Here is a 26,930-nt window from a genome sequence, read left to right on the forward strand (position 1 = left end):
CTTTCTTTGAGCGGTGATTAGTTGGAAACGTCCTATGCCGATTTGGTTGGTTTGAAATACGTTTCCGAACAACACTATCCAACTCCATTTCACACCAATGACAGTTGTTGAAGCAAGTGTGCATACCTTCTAGTAATACAACGTAAAAATTTCAAGTTACATTCATACTTTGCCATTAAAATGTCTAGTTATCAAATGGCTGTTCTATAGAATCATTTATCAATGCGTTAAACTTCTCATTTCGCGCATTTGTAGCTCTTATTTACCCGGAAAATATGAATGCGGAATTACATTATAACCAAAAGCATTTTCTGCTAACCGTTCATCCTACCCTAAGCACTCTGTCTTCCATGAACCTTACTGCTCAAATAGCTCATGAAAGCTCTTTCAAGAGTAAATTACAATCTGAAATTTTAAACAACTTACTATTCACTGAATGAAAGCTAACTACAATTCCAACTAAACTGATATTTGGAATTAAATAAACTTTTTACTTTGTACGTAACTTAGTAAGAAGCAACCAGTCACAATTAATTATTCGTATTCTGTCACTTTACGTCATTCAAAGTTGTTAGAGACGATCATCAACATGAAATAAGATAAAATTCACCTTGTGACTGACAATTTTGAAATAAGTGAAAAAAGGAGTCTATCATAAGAAAAAATTTAATTAAAATAAATATAAATGCCTTTAACACAGTTAAAGTTATTACCAACCTGGGTAATATTATGAAAGTACAAACAAAAGAGGAAAACAAATATAGGTATATTATAGCAAATGTAAAGTACTATGGCAGTCAAAAGATTTAAGTAAACAGGTCAAGGTAAATAAATGATAAATTTCCGCTTGAAAATAAAGTCAAAATTGCACAAAATTTCTAAACACAGTGATTTCAGTCAAAGAATTTCCCCCTTAAGATTCAAATATACAGTCTAATAGAAAGACACACTAATGATTAAAGGAATGTATGCTAAGGTTATTCGTATATATATAACAGGAAGTAACAAAGAATCTAATGAAGTCATTTTAAAGATTCAGCTTGACATCTTGTGAAGATAAATAGTGGAAGAAAACAAATTAAAATAAGTGTATTACTCTGAGGAAAAAAAGAGAAATTCTATATAATTACTGTTTAGAATCTGATTTACCTCGACCAGATTTTGTCTTACGTCTCCATAAAGTAGCAAATGGTCGAACAAACGAATAATTTCGCGGTAAACTTGTCCTGAATGTATCAGTCGTTTCAGTGTTTAATTGAAATGATTCTTTCAAGTTGAAAACTACACAAATATAAGATTCACAAAAAGTAAATATTAGTTTTCAATGTTGATTTGTAAGTAGACTGAACCCAACATAATAAAGTATTATGCGTATAATCTGTAATACATTGAACAATCATTATTTAGACAATTAATTAATCAACAGCCACGTAAAAATATCCTCCTATCTGTCCTAAATGAACTACAACCGAAATATTCAGATAAAAATATGATTTTAAGACTTACTTTCTTTATTATGAGTGCAATCGAAATCATTCACTAAACCATTACCAGTAGATTTAGGAAAACGATTAGATTCTAGAGAAGTTTCTTCAATCATAGATGACAAACGATCAGAATCACTAGACTTCATACTACCATTACAATATCTATACTTATCGATTGAACAAGGAATTGAACTTGTAGTTTCACAAATAGTACTTTTCGCATATTGATTATGAATGTCTGAACGTATCAAGTGACCAGTTAAAGCTTCAATACGACTCCAACGGTTTATACGTTCTTGAACTTCACTTTCAAGTTGATCCAAAGCTTGTCTAGAAAAGAAGGTAATAATCAAATACAGTATACTAGGCTGTACATTAAATAATAAATTACTGTAAAATAAAGATAATGACAAAGCTTAGATGAGATACACTCAGTAAAATTCTTTTTCATTTTCCACAATATTTATTATCGGATAATCGGTTATATGTATATAATATTCGTTAACTGCATTAAACAAGAACGTTGTAAAACTATTGACTTTATCGTTAACTAACGTGGGAAGAAATATATTAGACGATATACTTTCCGACAACTTTCTGGAAAATATACGAAATCATAAAAACCTTGTGATTATTACACTAAGTATAAAAATGAAAACTCCGCCTGTAGCTTTTCTATGGTTACTGCCAGTCCCAAACCCAGGTGAAGAAGGGGGGTTTGGCATGGAGTCAGCAACCCCATCCATCGAAAAAGGTTTGCTCAGAAAACGCCAACCAGAACAAACAAATTAAACCACTTAAACTCCTCCCTGACACATGAAGGATTTTCTTTCAGAAGAATTATGACACCTCATGGCGAAAGCCGAGATTCTTCGGAAGTCACAAGGCCAATGTCTCTTCTAACAACCACAGCAACAATCAATATGGTTACATAAAATTTTCGGACAATGTGGGAGGATCAAACAAATAGCTAAGGAAATGAGGAGACGCAACCAAAAGAATACAACAATTTGCAAAATTTATTAATAATAAAGAGTAAGTAGTATGACTCTCAATAATATCCCAGAGAGTTCTCATAACTAATGAATTACGCGAAAGTAACGAATTAAAAAAAACATCGTATAGGAAATCCTACAAGCTAATATGCATTTTAAGCCCATAGTACCTGGTTACACTGCAATAACTCAGTGGGAACACCAATGGTCTCAAAGCACATAGAAACAAAACAGTCTGTCAGTAATGGAAATAAAAGGTAGGTTTCCGAGAGGAATAAGACGAGATGCCACATAAAATGATAAATACTTGTTATCTGGAACAGTTAAATCCATTAAGGAAAATTCCTAGGTCGCTTATCTACGAGAGAAGTGTTGGATCCATGAAAAGAAATGAATAAAACAAGAACAAACTATTAAGCATCAGTCACAAAAACACAACTAATAAACTTCCAATATTTTACTATTGATCTTATTTCGCAAACAAATATAATTATTCACTCTAACAATACACAAATTCACCTATAATTGTTAGAGAAAGAGTATTAGAAGTACATATTTACGAATAATCATTCGTTACTCTACGGATGCACCGCAAACTCAAAGTTCGAGAAATTCTGTTATTCACAGATGTGATTCCACATTGCTAAATAGATTCAAAATACTGAACACATTTTTAGTCCTAGTACAATAATTACCAGGTAAATACACATAAATCTTTTTTGTTATATTGAATTGACCACAACACATCAAGTTAATCATGGTGTTTGCATATGACACAATAAAACATTAAACCAGTACTGACCTAATAAATTTACTTCAGTCAGATCACAAACTATTTTAATTCAGATTTTTTTTGTAATTTATCCATTGTAAATTAGTTGACCCATTTTTTAAAAGGATTTATGTACATTACGTGATTTCTCACTGATCATTCTTTTGTGTGCTTTTGAGAGGAAATTTTATTATTATTTTGATTAGTAATCATATTGATAGTGTTCAAACCCAGTAGAAAGGTTACATGATCATTCTTTTACATACGACCAAACTCACTAGTGAAGAATTGAGAGATGCTGCTAACCTAATATGATTATTCTATAATTCAAAGAGCCGTAGTGAAAACTGAAGATCTATGTGTGTATTACTTTAAACTGAATCTTAAACATTTTGATTAACAGTTCATTTTGCATTTACTCCGATCAAGACCAGAGTCAACAAATTTTTCTACTTTCCGAATTCGGACTTATTCAGAGTTTAATAGCGTCTAAACAATTATTACTACAAATCTATAAAGAAACAAAACTTTATGCTTAAACAGGAAATACCTATATATATATATATATATATATATATATATATATATATATATATATATATATATATATATATATATATATTGTGTATCATAAAAAACGATAACTTACTTCGCACTAATCAAACGATTTTCCAATTCATCCAAATTTATCGCATTTACTAGTCGAACTGAACCAAAAATACCATAACGTTTACGCATAAAACGTCTACACTAGGAGCAACAAATACATAGGCCAAAGGTTAAAAATTGTGTTCTGTTGAAAATTAAATACAGTTAACCCAACCAAAACTGAATGGAAACACATAATTGTTTGATAACATCAGTAACAGCTACGCTACATCATACGTAGTAATACATGATGCAGCTTTTAGAAAAACTTACACATAGTATAGTTATAAATTATATTATGGCCATAAAGAATAATAATGAATTTAATAACAAAATGAAAATATCACTTCTCTTTTGAATTGAACAACTATTGTAAAAAATAATATATCTATAACTAGTTCTATGACAGAAATACTAGCAAGTTTATCTAACTAATTTCTCTCGGATCGATATTCGTATTAAATACATCATATGAAATAGTTGTTCTCAAATTAGAAAAATTATTTGGAAAAGTTTTTATTTATCTACATTGAATCTTACCACTGAAATTTCCATATATTTTTTTCAATAACACTAAAAAAAGTTTTATCTAGTACTCATAATAATCTTAAACAGTCAAAAAACTATATATGGTAAACAATTGTGTATTATTTTAGTATGCAAATAAACTGATTTGGTAAACAATTCGTTATAAGATACATATCCGTAAATTTTATACTCTCAATGTAACATTTCATAACTTTCATTCATGTAAGCTAACGACACATCAATTTAACTCAGAGCTAAGCAAACGAAAATACCAATCAACTGTATTTATAAGTATAACTTAAATGTGTTATTCTACCAAAGAGACTATTATTTTCTTATTCTTAATTGATCGGCTAAATGTCAGCTGATTGTATTTGGTCATACGGTGGAAACTTTGTCAATTTCCTAGCCAAATATGACAGATAGAAGTATATTATAGACAGATTGTTGATTACACATTAAATACTGCTACCACGACATGTTACTAAACAGAAGTGATGAGATAGCTATGTAAACTGAGTTTATATTTTATTCTTATCGCTAATTGTAAAATAAAGCATATTTACAAATATGAGGGAATCGAAGCATCCACGGAAATCTGAAACAACATCGACTTACTGTTATAAGAGGTTTTTCCAATAGGTTATTCATACTGTGAATGACTCTATGTACGAGTGTATTTGGACCAATGGATAACAAGAGAAAAACCATTGTCATGTTAACAAAAACAAATCTTGGATTAAAAAATTTCAATATCTGTTATCTCTAACTGTTCGATATTAGACAAAGTACAATAACATTTTTAATAATCGAATCAAGTAGTTATCGTCCAAGCTTGATCCATGCAAACTGGTCTACGCTAAGGGCTACAAATGATGGTGGTCACCAATCAGTGGAGTAAAAACATTTTGAGCTATGCAGGAATAGGTGTTAACGCTTGGCAGTCGGAAAATAATATAATAAGTAGATAAAATAATAATTCAGATAGATTAAAATAATAATTTAAGAAAATTATTAATAAATTTAATTACAGATTGACGAACAAAATCCAGTTTCTTTTCAGCTTTCATTCTTTTTTCACAATAACGTTTAAGTTCCAATTCATAAGTAACTTGTAGCCAATGTCTAAGTTCATAATAGGGTTCACCTAGATGGTATTTATTACAAGGATTTGTTGATAAAGTAACAGGTGAACAAAACTCATTTCCAGAACTTCGTCCCTTCAAATTTAGAATTTTGCGACATTGTAAATTACGTATTTGATCAAAAGTCAATGGATCGTTTGCTGAGTATATATTATAATTATTCAAGGAATTCGGATGTAAAGAATCATTATATAAGTCAGTAGACAAACTGAATTCAGCAACTGACGACGGTATGTATGATGAATGATCGTATGATTGTTTATGAGTATTAAGACTATCTTCATTCAACGCTTCCATACTTTTAAGATGAGGCGATGACAAATTATCTCTTTTCATACTCTACAAGACAGTCGAGTGCAAATGAGAAAAAACAAAACAATATAAAACCATACAAGTGAAGATATTGTATGAAATAGTTAGCGATATATCGTAAGACTAAATAGACTGAAAACCACTTCTACCCTTGAATATCTACGCAAAATGAGAAATAAATGGAAAAGAAACAAGAATTACACTGAATAGCTTAAAAATACTTTTACTTTCACTGATACTTCGCTATTTTAGAAAATCCTTATCAAAGCTCTAGATTATTCATTCACGGAGGATACTGACAAGCAGTAACAAATATTTTGTAAATGAGAAATTACAAAATAACCGAGATTCCATTTCAGTCAGTCAGCTACAACGTAGATTTAATCTTCCTTTAATAAATTAACGAATTAAGTGTATACAACGAATTTCGGATGGAATCTGTGAACACCCATTTACTTTAGTGATACTCTCAATAGTTTTTAATTTCTATCCACTTAACCATATTAATAGTGACAATAAAAAATGGTGCACTAAATTAGGAATTTTAAAAAATTCAACGAGTTATATTTCATGAAAACACGAATAGGGATTCGATGTTTATTTTTACTGATTTGTATAAAATAACTTGATTAAGAAATCCTTTAGATTTTAGCTAGACAAATCAATAAACTATGGATAAAACAGAGTAAAAATGAACATTTTAAAAGTCAAACATAACAGGAAGCTATCATGTATGACAGAAAACAGGTAGCCGTGTATGAAACGATATCGTAGGAATATTACACAATTGAAAGATATGCTTTCATCTAACGCTAAATTTAGTGGTAAAAGATGTTCGAAGACTGGTTAACTGACCAAAGATAGACTTATTTACTAACTGTAAGATATGTCTACCCAAACCTTGACAAGTAGGACAGTGTTTGGACTCCGACTGCATTGTATCAAATTGGAGCTACAATAAACTTTCAGTTGCTGGAGATAGGACTATAAAATTTCTGGGGATAGTGCAAATGTGTCGTTGGTTTTCTGTATTACTGCACTACATCCTGGAATAGCGTCACAATAATATCATACATAGAACCTAGTTCAAAAAACTACTTATAACTTAAACTTAGAAGTTGCTTTTAGTTTAATGAACACAGAAATTTTAATCTCACCTTAGGAGCTGATGATGACGCAAAATGTTGATTTACTTCATAAGCATTCAACGTTTGCCTTAATTGCTCCACATCATCTAACCTATTTAATTTTGTTAAAACAAATACACAATAATTACATGTCGGAAGGAAAATTGTGAAACATGACATATTACTGGAATTTTTGAATAAAGTTGTATTCTAATATTAAATATTTTTTTGTTATATTCCAATGAAAAGAAAAATTGCATTTCTGACATTTCGTGACTCAATGTAAGGCACTTCTTCGGAGTAAACAAATAATTGGATTAAATTAACACAAGTTTAAATAGTACTATGTCAAAATTGACAAACCTAAACTTTAACATTTGTGAGACATCAATACGCTAGAAACAATAGTAAATAATACAAAAGTTTTCGTACAACCATGCTCCAAAATGTAACTCCAGAATTAAGATTACAATTACTTGAACGCTACAGAGACCATTTACTAGATCAAGAGTTTGAAACCCACAGTGTCTGAAGAACCACCAGCTAGCACATTACTATTATCCCACCGTAGCTGCTACCTTGACGTGGTAGTCAAGATTGCCTATCGTAGTGGATCAATCGGGCCATACTGGCTGGGACAATCGTTCCTCGAGGACCTACGATACCAGGCAGATCGGTAATACTAAAAGCGGCAACCCACAGTCCAAGGGAGATGCCATATTCCTGGCTGTACTGAGATGTGACAGCAGTAAAGTGTTTCCTCCAGACAACCAGCATGACAGCGATGCTGCCTTCCCACAAGGAGGGGTGGGGTTAGAAAAGGTCGACCCTAAACATGCACATCTCGCCTTATCCTACGGATATCAGTCTCTGGCGGCAAGGTCTCAACAAGTAAGGAGCTAACACAAAAATTACCCATAAAAAAGTCGTGTGTGACCAACCTCAAGCAGTTGTCCCTTGGGCACTGCGGTCACGCTCTCAGGTCACTAAGACTACCTCTAATCCAATTTCCTTTTCAGGCACCTCCAGAACAACCCTTCCACGGTGTGGGCAACCGGGAAGTGATAACCGTCCTCATACATCTAACAGCACTCAAGACCACTGTATTCATAATCAACCTCCCTCTTCAATTCCTATTATTCCTCCTACATCGACTTTCACCTTTAAACTTCCTCGTTCGGCTTCCCCCTCAAGTGTCACCACAGCCAACGATTCTAGTGCGCAAAATATTGTCCCAGGTCTACTGAAACCTCACTCCAAACTACACATTGGAGCTTACAATTTACATATCTTATGTCAAATCAGAAAGTAGGTATCCCTTAGCCAAGGCCCTAGAATCTCGTACCACTGATGTATGCTGTCTCTGAAACACGCATACAGGATCCTAGTGTGGTCATTCACTTGACCTCACCTCGGCAAAACGGAGAGCCAACGAGATACACCCCGCGTTTATCTAGCAACCCAACGGCAAATTCTCGTAGACTGGCAGGAGTAGACATAGCACTAAGTACGAGGGCGGAACAACCACGATTAGTGGATCACTGTTAACAGTCGTCTATGGGCTATTCGGCTGAACGGCTCTGTAAGAACTCGGAAGGATAGGGACACACGTCGTTGCCTTTTCGAAGTTCCAGCCTACGCTCCCACTGACTGAAACCCTGATGAGGTGAAAGATGACTTTTACAGAAAGCTATCTGAACTCCTTCAGAAAGCTAAACACTCATACATAGTGCCCGTAGCAGGTGAATTTAATTTCCAAGTAGGTAGCTTAAACCAAACAGAAAGGCATTTAGGTGGGTATTTTAGTATTACGGCGCAGTGAACAGATAATGGTGATCGTCTGCTGCAACTGTGCTCAGATAATCGTTTATTTTTAGAAAACACTAATTTTAAGCATAAGGAGAGACATCGTCTAACATGGCGACCCCCTACACCAAACCAACGATGGACTCAAATAGACCATATTGCCATCAGTCATCGTTGGAGAGGGTCGGTAGAAGATTGCCGCTCATTCTGGAGTACCTGCTTGGACTCCGACCACGCCCTAATACGGGCACGCATCTGCTTGCGCCTCACTGGACGTAAAAAAGCCTCGGTAAAAAGACCCATTAGAACTGAATTGAGTAGCGAGAAAACCAAAAGTAGGTTCCAGGAACAACTGAGGTCACACTTAGGTAGTTCTGAAAACGAGGTTGACCCAGATGTTGCTTGGAAAGCTATACAAACAGCTGTGGAAACAGCAGTGACATCTATCAGTGATTTAAACCACAGGGTTACAAAGAACCAATGGATTTCCTCTAGGTCTATTGCACTGATGAATTCTCGTAAACCCATTCCATCAGGCTCTGAACACGATGAAGAGCGACAACAAATCAGATCTAGTTTAACCCTCATCTGCTCTCAGTCCAGACGTTTAGAACGATGGGCGGAACATTTCAGAGAACAGTTCAGCTAGCCTTCAGCTACTCTACAACTACCCTCTATTCCCAGACAGTGTGAATGGAACATTGAAACAAGCTCCCAAAATCTAATTAAAGTTCAAAAGGCTATAGCTAATCTGAAACGAGGAAGAGCAGCTGGTCCATATGGATTGGCTCTTTACTCGAACACTACCAGTCGAGTCAGAGAAGACTACTTCACTCCCTATCCTTGACATAAGATATGTAAATTGTAAGCTCCAATGTGTAGTTTGGAGTGAGGTTTCAGTAGACCTGGGACAATATTTTGCGCACTAGAATCGTTGGCTGTGGTGACACTTGAGGGGGAAGCCGAACGAGGAAGTTTAAAGGTGAAAGTCGATGTAGGAGGAATAATAGGAATTGAAGAGGGAGGTTGATTATGAATACAGTGGTCTTGAGTGCTGTTAGATGTATGAGGACGGTTATCACTTCCCGGTTGCCCACACCGTGGAAGGGTTGTTCTGGAGGTGCCTGAAAAGGAAATTGGATTAGAGGTAGTCTTAGTGACCTGAGAGCGTGACCGCAGTGCCCAAGGGACAACTGCTTGAGGTTGGTCACACACGACTTTTTTATGGGTAATTTTTGTGTTAGCTCCTTACTTGTTGAGACCTTGCCGCCAGAGACTGATATCCGTAGGATAAGGCGAGATGTGCATGTTTAGGGTCGACCTTTTCTAACCCCACCCCTCCTTGTGGGAAGGCAGCATCGCTGTCATGCTGGTTGTCTGGAGGAAACACTTTACTGCTGTCACATCTCAGTACAGCCAGGAATATGGCATCTCCCTTGGACTGTGGGTTGCCGCTTTTAGTATTACCGATCTGCCTGGTATCGTAGGTCCTCGAGGAACGATTGTCCCAGCCAGTATGGCCCGATTGATCCACTACGATAGGCAATCTTGACTACCACGTCAAGGTAGCAACAACGGTCGGGTCAGAGCTTATGGCGAACTGTCATCTGCTTTCGCAACCTCAAGTAGTGTCCGTCAAGGCTGTCCACTTTCTCCATTTTTATTAGTTTCCTTATACATCTACTGCTGGAAATAACGTTCTCGTCGGCTGAATTCTCGAGCAGTGATCTCTTTCCAGAAGACTCACTTATCGACTTATAATACAGAGATGACATAGTACTGTTTGGTGAAGAGCTGATAAAATGCAGTGTTTAGGTAGCAGCACTGATCAACAATCTCAGGATGTTTGGGGTGCGTTTCTCCCCCTCTAAATGCGAATCGCTACTTCATGACTGACCTGCGTCAATACCTGAATTAAAGATGGGGAGTGAAGTAGTCGAACGCGTCGACGTCAATTACCTTGGAAGTTTGATCAACCAGAATGGTTTGCTGTCTGAGCAAATCTCTGCACGGACTCAAAAAGCTCGTTCGGCATATGCCAGCTTACGTCACCTAAGGCGAAGGAGAAATATCCGCATATCAATTACAGGACGAGTATACTGCGCGGCAGTTCGTTGTGTTCTAACTTACGGCTGCGAAACGTGGCCATTAAGAGTAGAGGATACTAGTAATTGATCATAGATGTTTAAGAAATATTGTCAGCATCTGCTGGGATCATCGGGTAAGTAATAGTGAGGTTAGACGCAGGGTATTAGGGAATGACGGTAATTCAGTTGATGAGATGGTTAATATTTATCGACTGAGATGCCTGGGCCACGTAATACGTATCCCTAACTACCGACTACTACGGTATGCAATACTGACTAGTGCTGGTAACGGATGGAGGAAAGTTAGGGGCATCAGTCCATAAAGTCAATAACTTCTGGTCTGAGCCACGTTGGTAGATGCAGACTACTTGGCTGGAGTCCGTACGACTATCATAACCAATGGTTGGAGTCTCTGTGAGATATGGCTCAGAACCTATCACAATGGTGTAGGTGTATACACTCTTTGTCTTCCCTTAGACCATGGGATTACCATTACTTTACACCTTTCTTTATACGAAGCAATTCTCTCTCCCTGTATCATATCCTTGTATGAAATTTTTTTAATACCATTGAATTAACTGCTTCGATAAATTTTACGTTCGTCATGTTGTGCTAATGAGGTATGGAAACTTGGACCGATGTACATATGTGCCTGGCACTATGTCGTAGTTAACCGATCGTTATTACAATTAAACTTAGTGACTACCCCATCCAACATTAATCATACATTAAAAACAATAAATAACATAAAAAGCAACTACGGTTCAAATTCATTCCCGCCCGTCTTCATACAATTAAAATATTTTTCTCATCCCTTCCTCCTTTGCATTCATTAAAAAAATGATATCGTTTATATTAGTTTTCTAATCAAATTTTTAGATCTAATATACTATTAGAATAGAACAGTCCTACAGACTTTGTTTAAATTGGAGTATTACAGAGTTATCCTACAAAGACTGTGATTTCAATTCATAAATTAGTGATATAAAGTAACTTAAGAAAATTGATTATTCTAAACCAGCGAAACAAATCTAACAATTTTTTTTACCATTAAGTAATGATTCGAGCAATACAAAGGTCTGCTACTTGATGTATTGAACACATATTTGATTAACATTTGAAACTACTGCAGTATCTTCTAATATACCGTCAAAATTTATGATTAAAGGTACAGAAAAAAAACTCTTAATGTTGGACACAAACGATGGAAATTATGTACCATATCAAATATACAGATTCAGGGTGTTCGATTTGTTTTAAGAATTAAGTAAAAAGGTACCATAATAAGTTCAGTCGTTATGTCAAGATTAAATTCATTAGTGATGTAACTAGCATCACTGTGAATATATCAAATCTGGTTAGAGAACCTAACTGTAGCATATTTTAAGAGATGAAATGATATATTTTGAATCTGCACGTGTTCATCTGCTACCATGAAATTAAAATGGTTTAAAGAATATCGAAATTCTATCGACTTCTGACACAAAAGTATACAAGCCCTGAACCAAATAATAATGAATAAACCTTACACTACAAAGAGACCAAAATAAACTGAGTAACAAGAAAATCCTTATAAACACTTAAAAACAAAATCACATGCGTCATTCTTCCACATTATCTTGCATTGAATCATTGCATCAAATTAATGAAGTGGAAGTGTGACGACGGACCATCGGTGAACTCGAGGAAGCTGTAAGAGACTCAGAAGGAGCCGAACACGTTCCATCCAATCACTTTTCGGAAGAATATTCTAGAATTCCCACGTGTAGCTTTCCGATTGGATAATGCTAATAACCCCCTGTATGCGGATTGGAGAAATGTAATGATGATTTCGTTCTCACTAAAAACTATAAATACCTGACAATTTCGTACTATGATTGACACTGTTTGGAATAATATTCCTCTCATTAGTCTTCTGTCTTCTTATTGAGACTTGGAAGGGTTTTGGTGTTCTAGTGTTCTGTTATATGCGGTATATCAAGAAATCAACTTTCAAGATATAACAGGAAGTCATATACTTGATTTTTTTTCATCATCACCTCTATGTTTAGTAAAACTAGTTTCTTCAATAATAAAGAAAATATATCGACAAAAAGTCACTCCATATTATTATTATTATTATTATTATTATTATTATTATTATTATTATTATTATTATTATTCACATAAGTAACCGACCTTTTTTGAAGTTGTTTTAGTGTTTGTTCAGCAACATTTAATTTTTTCTGATTTTCACCAACGGAATTTTTCTCCGAAAAACTTGATGCATGGTAGAACCAATGAGAAAAGCCCACAAACGAAACGCATAACAATCCTATTGACAATGTGACTAGAGAAACATTTCCTGACACAAGTACTGGCTCTGTAAGTGAAATAGTTGAATTACGCAATGAACAACTGGCAAAAAACATTAGGAATTCTGTCGTCTACTGAAAATATCCTGGGAATGTGAAAAAAAATGATTGTGGGGGAAGATCTAACGCTGTATGCAGTAAAAAAGCCAAACATTTTACCTTAATTTATGAAAGATACTTGTACGACATCAACTTTGAATCGATGGTATTTACGTTGTTTACGTGGACCGTGGTGATCGGGATAACCTAATAGTGATGACTCAACCCAGATAGATTGGCTGGAACACATGTCGCTTTAGGCCCTACCATACCAGGTAGGTCGTTTGGAGAACGGTAAAACCAAAAGCAGCAACACAAAATCCAAGGGCGTAGTCGTACTCCTGACTGTAGAGAGGTGTGACAGCAGTAAGGTGTTCCCCTCGGACAACTAGCATCTGCAGACATGACGACTTCTAACGACGGAAAGAATGGGTTAGAAAAGGTCGATCCTAAAAATATCACACCTCACTTTACCCCACGGATTTCCGTCTCTGGTGGTAAGGTCTTTAGAAGTGCGCAGCTAACATACAGAAAACTCCCCATAAAGAAGCCATGCACAACTGACCTCAAGCAGTTGTCCCTTGGGTTCTGCGGTAACGCTACTAAATCGCCAAGACTACCACTGATTCGCCTTCTTTATCAGGTCCATCAACGAAAAATATCCTTCAGACGTATGTGCAAACGGGAAGTCACAACCGCCCTTATACCTCTTACAGAACCCGAGATTATCCTGTTGACGATCGAATTTCTCCCATACCACTTAATAATTCTTCCATCTACATGACTAACCCTTGACATTCACCTTCATACACACGCCCCACCAATGATTTGAATCCACCAAATTTTATTCCTGATCTCCTGAAATTACGCTCTAAACTATATGTTAGAGCTTTTGATGTTCAAACATAGTCAGACAGAACGATAGAATTTTTTAGCTAGGATTCTAGAATCGCGTGCCATCGATGTATGTTGAGTCTCCGAAATGCGCATACAGATTCTAAGTACAGACCCTCATTTGACCTCACCTTGTCAATACACAAAACCAGCACAATTAGCCCTTCGAATATCTAGAGACCGCACTGCCACCTCCAGCATCATCGCTGATGTAGGTATAGCACTAAATAGAACAGGCTCCGTTAGACTGTATTCCAATAGACACTTGACCAAATTGAATAATGAGAACTCAGAAAGTTAGGAACACACGCCGTTGCCTTCTAGTAGTTTCTGCCTGCACTCTCACAGATTGCTGCTCGAGCGAAGATAAAGAAGAATTTTATAGGAAGCTATCCAACCTCCTCTGAAAAGTCAAATGCACTGATGTAGTAATAATGGCAAGTGATTTTAATCCCAAATTACGTAAACTAAACCAAAGCGGAAGGCACTTGCGTGGATCCTACAGTGTTGAGGCTCAGCGAACAGATAACGGCAACAGTCCGTTGCAACTAGATTCAGATAACCGTCTATTTCTGACAAACATCAACTTCGAACATAAAGAGAAATGTCTGAAGTAGCGACTTACACAGTCCACTCATCGATAGAATCAAATAGACCGCATTCCCATCAGCCATCATTGGACAAACGCGACAGAAGACTGGCATTCATTCAGGAGCACATGTTTGGACTCGGATAACGCTTTAGTTAGAGCACGTATTTGTCTGCGTCTTATTGAAGGTAAAAGTGAAAGCAGCAAAATTCCTAAGCGTTCTACTTAGTCCTGGAAAATTCAAGAATATATTTCAGGGACAACTGCTAGTCAACCGTCAAAATCATATCCACCACGAGATAGCTTGATACGATAAACGAAATGCTGTGGAAGCGGCAGTGATAACTACCAGAAACTTAAACAAAAATGTTAGGGACAACCAGCCGATTTCAGCGACGTCTACAGAACCGATAGATGCTAAGAATCTCATCCTATCTGGCTCCGAACACAATGGGGGGCTGAGACAGCCCAGACGTAGGCTGACTAAAAGCCTACACAGTGATCGTGAACAATGGTGGGTAACAAAAGCAAAAGAGACGGAAAATCTGCGGCTACAAGTAGCAACAGACAACTACTCAGTTATCGAGGAAACCGGTATTAAAAATGTGGCTATTAGTGAAACTACCTCGGGAAAAGACAGGAATATTACTCACTCTCAATCCATGAGATTGGATCAATGTGGAGAACACCTTAGGGGACAGTTCAACTAGCCTTCGATCACACTTCAGTTACCCACTATCTTCAAGTAACCTGAATCGCAAACTGATGTAAGTCGTCCTACTCAGTGAGTTTGAAAAGATTAAGTAATCAAAAGATAGGGAGATCAGCCGGGTCTGATGGACTAAGCCCTGAGACTTTTACGGATGGTAGTCCAGTTTTAGCAGTTTGATTAACTGAGATCTTATTTATTTATTTGAACACATAAATATTGGTACAAGAGGGCACCAAATATATATGCGTCACACAATAATCATGAGAATTAGAAGAGAAGAAGGGAAAAAAAGAAAGGCAAGGAGCGTTAAAAAAAAAGAACAATAACGAACAGATTAGTGAAGGGTCACTTCGTTGACCACTGAAAAGTAAGGTAAGATTGGCGCAAATCAGGGCATGATCAAAGTCCAGATAGGTACTCCAAAATGAGCGGCAGTCTTGTACATAACCACGTCAGCGGTAGCTGATCGCGATGCAATTAATCTGAGTCCAGGCTTGAGATGCAGAGGGAGGACGCCAGGTGGCACATCGGCGATGACTGTGCCGAAAGCTAGTGCTAGCCAGAAACAGGTGGTGGTCTGTGCACAGTTGCAGTAGACGGTCCCCGTTATCTGACCTGCGACCAACAAGTCCCCATCGGCCACATAAACGACTCTCTTCTGTGCCTAGACGCCCGACCTGAGCATTCAAGTCTCCGGCTAGTACTATAATATCTGTCGAACACACTTTCTGGAGAAGAACAGATAACTGGTGGTAAAATACATCCTTGATTGCATCCGGACTGCAATCTGTCGGGGCATAGGCGGAGATGACGAAAAGACATCTAATAGCACATAAATCGACTGTTAATGGGGATCCAATCGATTAGTGCTGCCTCAGCTCTAGCGCTTAGTGCGACACCAACGCCAGCAAGACCAGACGAAGATGCCACAGGGTCCCCGTATAAACGCACGTAAAACAAGCTTTTTGAAGCGACAGATGAAGAGCGAATTTGTAGTACTTCACCAGAGTCTTGAATACGGGTCTCGGATAGACAACAAACATCAATATTAAGACTTTCCAAAGACATAGCCAGCCCTATCTGTTGTCTGACCTGCATAAGTGTGCGAACGTTGAAGGCAGCCAGTTTGAATGGTGCACGTGGTTTCAGAAAAACTGTTTCAGTATTCGTATTTGGTGGTAGCATACAATTTTCAACCAGGCAGTGACTCGAAAACGTTTAGATAGAACCGAATTTCCACCAAAGACGAGCTGCTATATAAGTCGAAAAGTAAAGATAGAGTGGGAATAAAAGAGAGTGAATAAATGACGTAGTAAATAATAATAATGACAATAATAATAAAAGCAATAGTAATAATAATAATGTGTATCGTTTGATTGTTAATCGAAGCAAGAAAAGTATTTTCCATAATTATCGACAGTTCATCATATTTTGCCCTCAAATGCCCTGGTGTGGCCGAGAGTGAGGTGGGCCCACCCTCCCTTTCGAAATGCTCTCACATGGCCACGCGTATACAGCCTCTGCCAGGGAAGTCCTACTCACTGCCTTCTCGCACCACGGGTGTTGTTTACGAAAATGAGAGGACGAAAAGCGAATGTCCAGCGCTTTAACCGGATCCCAAACCAATGGTGCACATGGGCTCCAGTATCCTGAGTGAACAAATGGCGTATGAACCAATCGTTGATCACCGGCTACCATGGGACTGCATCTGCTCACGATGTTCCACTGCCTTGTGGGCTAGACCTTTAGGTCAAAGGCTCGGGGTGTGGCCCCCTAAGAAAACCGCCTGCTTCGGTCTGGGCACCCGGGCAGTATCACAGCTCTCACACAAATATGATGAACTGAGATATCAGCTAGACTCTATGGACTGTGCGTAATCCTGTCCGACTGGTTTTGATCTCTAATCATTCCAATTTTCAAGGAAGAATACAAACCGACTAGTAACAATCACACAGAAACCAGTTTAATTAATATAGGGTCTAAAATATCCTCAATAGTACTTTGACATCTATTGAAAAGCCGTGGCCAGTGGATCTAAATCGTGTTGGATGTGCTAAAGGTGCCCACTGAATTTAATGGAATATGGTCGCGCAATATTGTAGATTGACTGGAGTTAGACTTGCACACCACTGAATCTTGACTCATTGTTTTAGAGGTCAAACATTGGTGAGCGAGAGTGAAAGTCTTAGGTTTGATTCCCAGCTTCAAGGTCGTGGTTTCGCACTGCTGAGGACCTCCACAGTAGGACGAATCAGCCCTCCTGTGCTTTTAGGTTTACAGCGGTTGTACAGCTTAGATCGATTCGTGATCATAATAATTTGTTCGTTTTCAGATAAAAAACATTTCTAGTAGTAAATGCACAAAGGACAATATACCGGAGTTTTCCACCGTTACGTAATCACTTTCTATACGTGATATACGATTATGAGAATGCAATTTTTAAAAAATGGAGATTCATTGATCCATATGTGAAAAACATAATAGAAAATTCAAGTGTATTTCAATTACTATTTGTAGCGAAAGGCTTATGATGCTTCAAATATCCTGTTTGTTATGAACACTTACAGCACAGACACAACCAATCACTAACATCACACATAATTATTTTGCTGCACAAATGTGAACGCAACAAGAACGATGAACAAATTAATTTTCTTTCACCAGCTACTCACAAACGAATTAGTGGAAAATATTGATTGATTTGGAAGGAAATACAATGTTACATAATCAATATTGGTAACTGTGATTAGGTAATATGAAGAACATTTACCGATTACGTTATTACATTTATAAAACATAAAAAGAGAACGAAATATAAATTGCGCAGAATAAGGAGATTGTCAATATATGGGTCAAAAGGTTAAAAGAGAATGACAACTTATAAGTACATATTAATGGCAGGAATTAAAATTTCCAAGTGACAAACTGACAAATATCTTTCGCAATCCAATTATTTGATTGAAGTCAATAAATAAAAAGTGATTTAAGATAGCCTAATAAATTTGAATCCATTCCTTTACTAACTACTTTATACACACTTTGTATTTCCATGTGGAAGAAAACTTTCTGACCACTGGTTACTTCAGAGAGCAGTTTGTTTGAGGTAACAGAAGTTAAGCAGTTGCGAAGATCGCTTTTAACTCAGTAGTGATTACCTGGATAATTCTCACAACTTTGTTATCTCTAAAACTGAGGTGGAAAAAGATGCGATTATTCCAGCTTCATCCTGCGCAACACTAGCATAATTTAAAAAAGTCTTTCTTATGTATCTTTGTAACTTTTCACCCATAATTCGTTGAATTCTGAGATCAAGAAAATGGGGAATCTCACTGTGTTCATATTTTACCATAAATTCGTACAAAATAGCCTGGATACAGTTCTATAAATACCAACTAACGAAAAACCCCGAAAACCAATGGATAAATCTTACAGATGAAAACTGGAAAGAATCAGGTTTTTGAAATTGAGATGTCATAGTTTAAGACCAATAGAATAAACTCAATAGTATCAATGAAAAATATTGTAAGTTGATGTACTTTTTACCTATACAAAAATTAAGAGAAATCACTCAGAACGTTGAAGATTATTTATTCGGTTAATTAATGTAGGTTTGTGATCTTGAAAACTAAACGTGCTCTCTTTTTATTATATTTGATAGTTTCAATGAAGACGTGGGAAATGACTACAATAGGTTGTGATTAAATACAAGCAATCCCTTGAAATTTACTGGTGGTAAATGCCTCACTCCAATAAACTAGTAAACTATACTTGGTTGGATTAAATATGTTCAAACCAAAAGCTGATTAGTGTTTATGGATGCAGATCTATGTCCATTTTCTCAGATGATCGATAAAAAATGAAAAATAAAGCAATTAACAAATTTACCTACTATAATTTTCTGTAAATCTAGCTATGGATGTAAGTCAGTAATTTATGACATTCAAAAAGTTTCAGACAGTCAGTCATAACCGAAGTCTGGCCTGACACAAGTGTACATTATTACAATTTGCCACACCTTAATAATATGGCGCAATCAAATTGTTGAGATCAACAGCAAAGAAGTAGAAATGATAGTAACATAAACGATAGTAAATAAAATTAAGCGTAGAGAATGTGGTTTGAAAAAATAAGAATGAATTTTGGAAACAAAAAGTATGGAATAATAGTGAAATGCAAAATCCAGAAGAAAAAAAATTTAGTCCTCTTGACCCACTTAGACCGATTCCGAGGCACGTCCTTCAATACCCCAAACCACTGATCACAGTTTTCTCACAGACCCCGACCAAGCAGTTTGTACTTAATATCAAGGCCTAAACTAACAGTCAATCAGTTACTGAGTTGATTTCATATATTTGTTCAACTGCTCCTAGGTTTTTTCTAGTCTGATCCTACATCAACTACAATTTCCTGCTGAAATGGTAGTTGGGTCTCAATGGATGAGTATTCATTTTAAATATAATCTGAAATATAATACTCTACTGAAATCTAAACATCAATAATAAAGACAACAGAATCATGTAGTTCTACAGTTGAAACCATATTGATGCACTACGAAAAATAAGAAAATTTGAGTGTAGGGACACTCTGAATTTGAGAACTAATAAAACTACTCGATGGCTCAAACTTAATTAGGTGAAGCGGGGCGAAAACCTGAAAGTTAAACGTCTTAACCAATAAACCACCGTTGCATAATAAGCAGAACTAGCTGATGTTGCGTGAAAAAGCGACCAATGTTGACATTCACATTATCCTAACGTTTCATTCCTACAGATTTCAGAAATGCAAAATCACTCGACTTTGATTAAGATTAACCCTGAGAAATGGTGTACAACCCTTGAGGACATAGGATCGCTAATATCGAAGTTAAATGGTAGGTCATACACGTGAGACTAAGTCACTTTACCTAGTGATTTAGCCCTAATGACTAGAATACATAACTTAAGTTACTTAAAGTAATGCACGTCACGGAAACCTCTACCAAGAGATAGTGTAGTGGACGACACTCACAGGAATGTTTGTAAGTAGTATGTGTCGGGACGCGGAGTCGAAGTTTCAAGAATTTTCGGGCAAAGAAAAGTTTCAGTGCATCCTAAGCACGGTGTTAGCAGAACACTTGGGGGCCAATCGAGAAGACAGTTCGGATTGTAGAACACCGAAAGATGCAAATAAATGATTGAAGGCTATATATATGTATATTTAATGTAAATACTTTGCAACTTCTTTCGATAGACATACATTCCTCCTGCTTATTATCGTTTTTTACAACAGCATCCGGATGATTATTGATACACTTCGAAGGGTTTCGATTACTGTAACTTCACATTTTATAGTCTGGTTTTCGAGATGTGACCATCCCACATAGGATTTACTGTACTAATATATTTACTCTTCTACGCAACTCTATAACTTAACAGGTTACTGAAATGTATTGTGACTCAAAATACTAGATATATGACCTCACGTTTACAAACATTTTGAAGTGGAAATGACATTTAGGCCATAAATAAATTGGAAGGAGTGATTTAGCTATGACATATCGATATGATGCTGATCGACTAATAACCAGTTAAATATACATCGTCGAAGTAATGAACTACTACGAGTGTACTAATATGTAAGCTTTTACATTCTTCAATAATCTGGACAACGCTAAGTAACTAGTAGTACTCATTTGAACAAGAATTGGAGTTGAAGTGCGAGTGGTGTCTTAACAGTTGAAGTGTTCGATTTATGCCACTAAGCGCCTGGTTCAAAATCCACCCCACCTTCTTCGGTTAGATAGATCGGGCAGTATCATTAGCCCTCACACTTAAACAGTGGGTTACACCCAAGAATCTGGTGAGTGATTTATTTGTTTATATCGTAATCATGAGTTCAACTTCAAAGGAGTTAGATCTTTTCAGTACCCTACGAAAGTATCATAAATGATATCCAGCTACCCACACCAAACGTCAGATGAAAAATTATAAAACCAATCTAAGTTAACGATAAAATTCACTAACGTCTTGGAGGTCCAAACAGAATGATATCCAAAGCACGAAGCATCAATTTCTTCTTGTGTATCGGATTCTGAATCCCCAGGACATCGGTTAAGTAGCTCATATTTTGCATAGCCAAGCTGTAAAAATGATAAAGAAAAATATTCTGATCCATGTCATATCAGCTTGAAAACTAATCAAGTCCAATTTGATTCTACATAAACTACCACACATAATTATTGTAGGGGAAAAACGGAAAAAATCTGCTTCATATGAAGTAAGCAATTGTCACTTGTTCTCAGTAAAATTAAATACTGGTTGGTTGTCAACAAAAGTTCACAGAATAAATATTTTTAAATTAGACCCATTATCAAACAACTTACAACAGAACTGTAATGTTTTTTTTAAAGTCAGCAAAATTAAACAAGTAGAATAAAAACAACTTTGAGATAATAAAACATACGTTGATACAATATTTGAGACAGTCAACAATTAGTATGCTGACAACAAAATCAAGATTGTTTTTCGATCTCTTCGAATTGTAGTATTTTGGTCATCAAAAAGGTTTAAAAGTGTCACTGTACACTAAAATTACAGTGATTGATCATGTATGTACATGTTTAATGGAAATAACACATTTTCCAAATATATTTTAAACCGAATGGTAAATATACCAGACTTTGAGTTACTTGAAGGTCAAGAAAGATATTTCCCTAAAGTAAACAATATGAGAAGGATTCGAGCATTAGATTACCGGTGTTTTTATATACAATATTTGCGTTGAATGCGCTAGTTCATCCTACAATCTTGAGCACAAAACACTTAGTTTGTACAAAATGGTAATCCGAAATTAATAAACATGGAGGTTGCTTTATTTGAATAACATAAACTTGACAAACAACTCATGTCGCTAAATGAGGCCAACTTGAAGTGATTATTTCCCCCGCAATTAATAACTCAACGAATATTTCTACACAACAACGATTAGGAGAAATGTTGGGCAAAATTCATGAAGATTATGAAGATCAGTGTATATTATTTTAAAGAAATGTGTTCGAATTATTGGTAAAGTATGAAATTCTAATTCCACTGGAAAAACCTGCGTCAAAAGCAAGACTGAATGAATCTACTACAACAATTACATGAAGAATAAAATGGAGAAAACAGTTCTCATTTGCACTCATAATAAAAATAATACACAAGTTTTTTAATGTAAATGCAATAATGACGCAAAATGATATGGATTTTAAGAGGGCACTGTGCATACGACTGTAAAGACATACTGAACACATGATTCCTGCACATAAATAATGAAATATAAGTCCTGATGAGATTTTATCCAAATCAGACTTTGTAAAAAAAAAAAATTAATATTGAAAATTTACCGTGGTAATGAACGACCATCTAAATTATGTTGACGAAATAAATCAACGTACTGAGGGAGATCCACCAGACTAACTAACCACTGGGTAGTATCTCTCACAGTCCAGTTGAATGCTAGAGGTAAAAACATAAATTAAGAATATCGGACATATTAATAATGACTGCAATAAGCGTTATATTTACTAAAGAAGAAAAGAGGAATATGGATGTCTAACCGTTATGCTGACCATTTTTCTTTACAGAACAACGAAGAACCTCCAAATATTCGTAATTATGCAATGAGAACGTTTTATTAAAGTGAACATAAATTAGAATAAATTCCGAAGTCAACTCACTATCTCCAATAATTAAGCTGTATGATAAAAACTGTCAACTGAAGTCGTTTTACACTTAACTTTTAAATCTTTGTTAGACACTTAGTGAAATATATCAACCAGACCTCTTAAATGATTAAAATTATTGTAAAGAATGAAGCTAATTAACACAACTGAGAAAATTAGATATCTTTGGTAACTTTATCGTATTATTCTACTTGTTATACAATGTTTGTAAAATCCTCAATATCTTAAGTTCATTAATCCTAACAATGAAACCCGACATAACTTTTCGACCAGAAACGACTATCATCTAGAGGGATTTACAGACAAATATCCAGTAACTTAGCCCCCATATTGGTAACCTAATATTAAAACACAAAAATACTCGAAGTAGTAATTGATTTTTTCACCTATTCAGAGTATGATTTTAATGACAGAAAAACATTAAACAATTAATAACATAAATAATCATGACCTCAAAGGAGAAGAATAAAGGTGATAATAAGAGTACGATTACTTAGTAAAAACTTAATACATCGTAAACAGTTAGAAAGACAATGCACAACTCAACAAAAATGGCAACTCTTAGAGAAGTAGAACCATTTCAACAATTCTACCAATAAAAAATTAAAAGAGCCAAATTACCAGGATTATTTCTCCACATCTGCCACAAGTCTGTAAGACTAATAAGAGGATCATCGCTGTTTAACATACGTGATTTCTTGGCAGCATCGCCCGAATTGAATTCTTTCCTTAAAAACTAAAATCAATAGTAGTTTGAATTTTAAAAGGTGCATACAGTTTCAGACAGTAAAAGCATGTGAAAAAACTGAAGCTAAATAGAAAAGCAAACATCTGAAAGCTTAGTAAAATTTATTTGTTTATTTATTTGAACACATAGTAAAAGGACTACACAGAATGTAGTCTATAGCAAAAAAGGTTAGACGAAGGATTACCCTTAGTCGTTAACATTACACCTAATAATAACATGCACTGATTAACATTTAGTGAGACATTTGTACGCGTCTTACGGGATTCGTGATAAAATATAAACCTACACCTCAAACATATTTGCAAAACATATGTATTATCTAGAGAACTGTATGGATGCATTAGAACAAGTGAATAGATATAATGTGCTGTGCACAAACGAGTACAATCCTTTTGGGAGATTAATGCAATAGCTTGAAAACCCAAAGTTTCCAACAAAACAGAAAGAAATCAAAGATCATAATATGTTAGGAAGAACGAGAAACAAGTGAATAAAAAACATACATTCCACAATATTCTTACACATTTACATCAACGTATTCGAAATCAACTAACGGTACTGTCTCTGATTAACGACTTATAACGATTTTGCCAGCTTCACAAAAGAAGCCTGCTACTATCTAAATTGTCCTGATCGAAAGTTAAACTTATTTTAATTCTTATTTTTATTACAGCAAGACACAAAAATTAGCTACAAAAATAATGTAATTCACCAAACGAATGCTCATATGCTTGAGTTTAAGTCTGACTTGTGTAACGGCTAGAGGTGCTGCTTGATTTTCCAAGTTGAAGTGGATGGATGTTAAAACCTGTAATCACTTAATGGTTTGAAACTGAATGCTTTAACCACTACGTCACCCCTAGACAGTCTAGTACTTCAGTTTATTTAAATAAAACGGTGGAACTGAGAAATCTTGAGAAATTGACGAGTTACATATGGTGTACTAGACAGATAAAACTTTGGAAGGGACCTACATCAACTATATTACGTACCTATTCATTCCAAGTCAGTTTAAATGAGATCAAATTTGACAAATGATATAACCAGTCAACATAAAAGGAGTTATGAACAATTACTAGTTGTCATTTAGGATATTTACAAAAAACTAAACCACCTCTTTAAAAAACCGCCAAGATAGCCCGAAGGGAAACAGATCGTAGATAATCAAATAAAAAGGCAACGATCCATAAAAGTTCCTGAGTCTAGGGTTGCATCGTGACACTAAATATCGGTCTTCTTTCAATACTTTTTAGATGCTGCAAAGTAGGGTTTGAACAACTTAACTGGTATGTCTGCGGGGTCAATGAGTTATAAATAACCCAGCAGCTGCCACAAACGCCCGTCGATCTCGGTTGCCACACCACATCAATGCAACATAAAATTACCAAGACCCATACCAAAGTAGCAATAACAGCACTAATGGTGAAAAATACTTGGCGAACGAATTCGTGAATAAAAAAATATGAAGTGGTCTTTAAACTCGGTATAGAAGTACAGACAAAGAGTTGGCGCATCTGCGCCACTGACTAATAAGGAATCAAGTCACCTAACGTCTCCAACTACTATTCACAGCTGTCGCAGACTCCGACCAGGTAGTCTGCATCTACTGAAATGGCTCATACCAACAGTTAATGACTTCATGAACTGATCATATATCTAAACTTCAACCCTATTCCTATACAGCCGACATCAGACGTCGAGGTAGGTTTTTTAAGCTAAATCACCAGCTACTTGAATGTAAGCCAAGTTCTAAGTGGATGATAATAATACTACTCGGTTGCCTAAACTAGGTTACATGAAGAGGAGTTTGGACCTGGGATATAGTTGTTGAAAGTAAAATGCCTTAACCACAAAGTCGTTTCCCACTAACTACGACCATCCAGTTTGATCTGAGCAGGGTCGTTATACTAAGCAAAACTTGTGCCTCAAAGACACGTCTATAACCTTGTACTCAGTGAATGAGTAGGACCAGTTTAGAAAAGGACAATTTAAGAACTAGCCTCAGAAACAGATAAGTAGCCTCCTTTTTTCTTGTAAACTGTCATATATAGGCATTCGGAAATCAATTGACAGCCAAGTACTTCCAAATATATGCCATTTCAAATGCAAAATACATGTTTTTAAGTGATGAATAAACCAGGTAGTTTGCAGTTGTATATTTAAGTTGGGTGCAATACTTCAATGTGAAGAATAATGTACTTAATTTGAATTCAACCACTTTACGGAAATAAACAAAGCACCACAGTCCAGAGTACTATACATCAGAGCAACGAAAGAGTGATTATTTCCAATCAAGGAACACAAGCGTCGAAATTCGCACAATACTACGGAGTTTTCAAACGCGCAACTCGATTTAAATACATGTGGAGCCACTTACAAATGTTCTGACTTAACTTCTTATGGTTCTCCTAACAGCAAAAAACAAACTGCAACATGACAAGTAAGCACGAAAATGTTTATTTCTGCTGATCCTTAGGATTAATTAGTCATAAATATAAGATAAAATTTCACGAGTGCAGACTGGGCGCTTTTCATTTCCTACGAGGCGTTTTTTGTCGTATAACACAAAGTAAACACATTCTGAATCGCCCTACCTTTTCAGTTTCGAAATGGTCGACTTCTCCATTTTTATCACCATCAAGATTCCGATGTAAGTCCTCAATTGCTTCATAAGATAATATCTTTGTGAAACAAGACAAGATTTCGTCAGTCGCACCGCATATATCACTACACACAGCCAAAGAAAACACTGTTAAAAATAATTACTGACTGAGGCTTACAACTGCAAGTGCAGAATATAATACCAAAAATATAACAAATCATGACTAAGGTAGCAACACTTTGCTGTTATTGATGTTTCTACAGATGTCTAAAGGTGGATAATCACAGTCGCAGCAACCAATTCACGTAGAAACACAATTTTACAAGTGGAATTAAGGATGTTCACGGCGTAGTTGCATCCATCCAACTGTAACGGCGACATTT

The 26,930-nt window shown here is 36.0% G+C and overlaps 1 protein-coding gene across 2 annotated transcripts; it reads right to left on the reverse strand.

Moving 5' to 3' along the window:
• Positions 1-26,930, reverse strand: STIM1 (Stromal interaction molecule). 2 transcript variants are annotated; one of them, XM_051215810.1, is made up of 11 exons: positions 26,726-26,930; positions 26,540-26,694; positions 23,819-23,933; positions 22,859-22,970; positions 21,498-21,613; positions 13,086-13,269; positions 7,045-7,126; positions 5,462-5,914; positions 3,904-4,004; positions 1,507-1,817; positions 1-1,281 (listed from the first exon to the last, which is right to left on the reverse strand). In XM_051215810.1, the coding sequence occupies exons 1-11, from the start codon at positions 26,766-26,768 to the stop codon at positions 1,127-1,129; spliced, it is 1,827 nt and encodes a 608-aa protein (XP_051066345.1). In that variant the 5' UTR covers positions 26,769-26,930; the 3' UTR covers positions 1-1,126. The 2 variants fall into 2 exon arrangements, with proteins under 2 accessions (XP_051066345.1, XP_051066344.1); XM_051215809.1 differs by having other exon boundaries at positions 3,904-5,914; positions 13,086-22,970.

The sequence above is a fragment of the Schistosoma haematobium genome, chromosome 4 (assembly GCF_000699445.3).
Source record: "Schistosoma haematobium chromosome 4, whole genome shotgun sequence".
In the NCBI taxonomy this organism is placed as follows: domain Eukaryota; kingdom Metazoa; phylum Platyhelminthes; class Trematoda; order Strigeidida; family Schistosomatidae; genus Schistosoma; species Schistosoma haematobium.

What these genes read in the sequence shown, in the direction of transcription:
- STIM1 (XM_051215810.1), bottom strand. Translation starts at nt 26,768, where the DNA reads ATGATTTGTTATATTTTTGGTATTATATTCTGCACTTGCAGTT. An exon ending in ACCATTTCGAAACTGAAAAG is followed by an intron (nt 23,934 to 26,539) that starts GTAGGGCGATTC and finishes TATTGATTTTAG; the next exon opens with TTTTTAAGGAAAGAATTCAA. An exon ending in TTGCACTCATAATAAAGAAA is followed by an intron (nt 1,282 to 1,506) that starts GTAAGTCTTAAA and finishes ATATTTGTGTAG; the next exon opens with TTTTCAACTTGAAAGAATCA.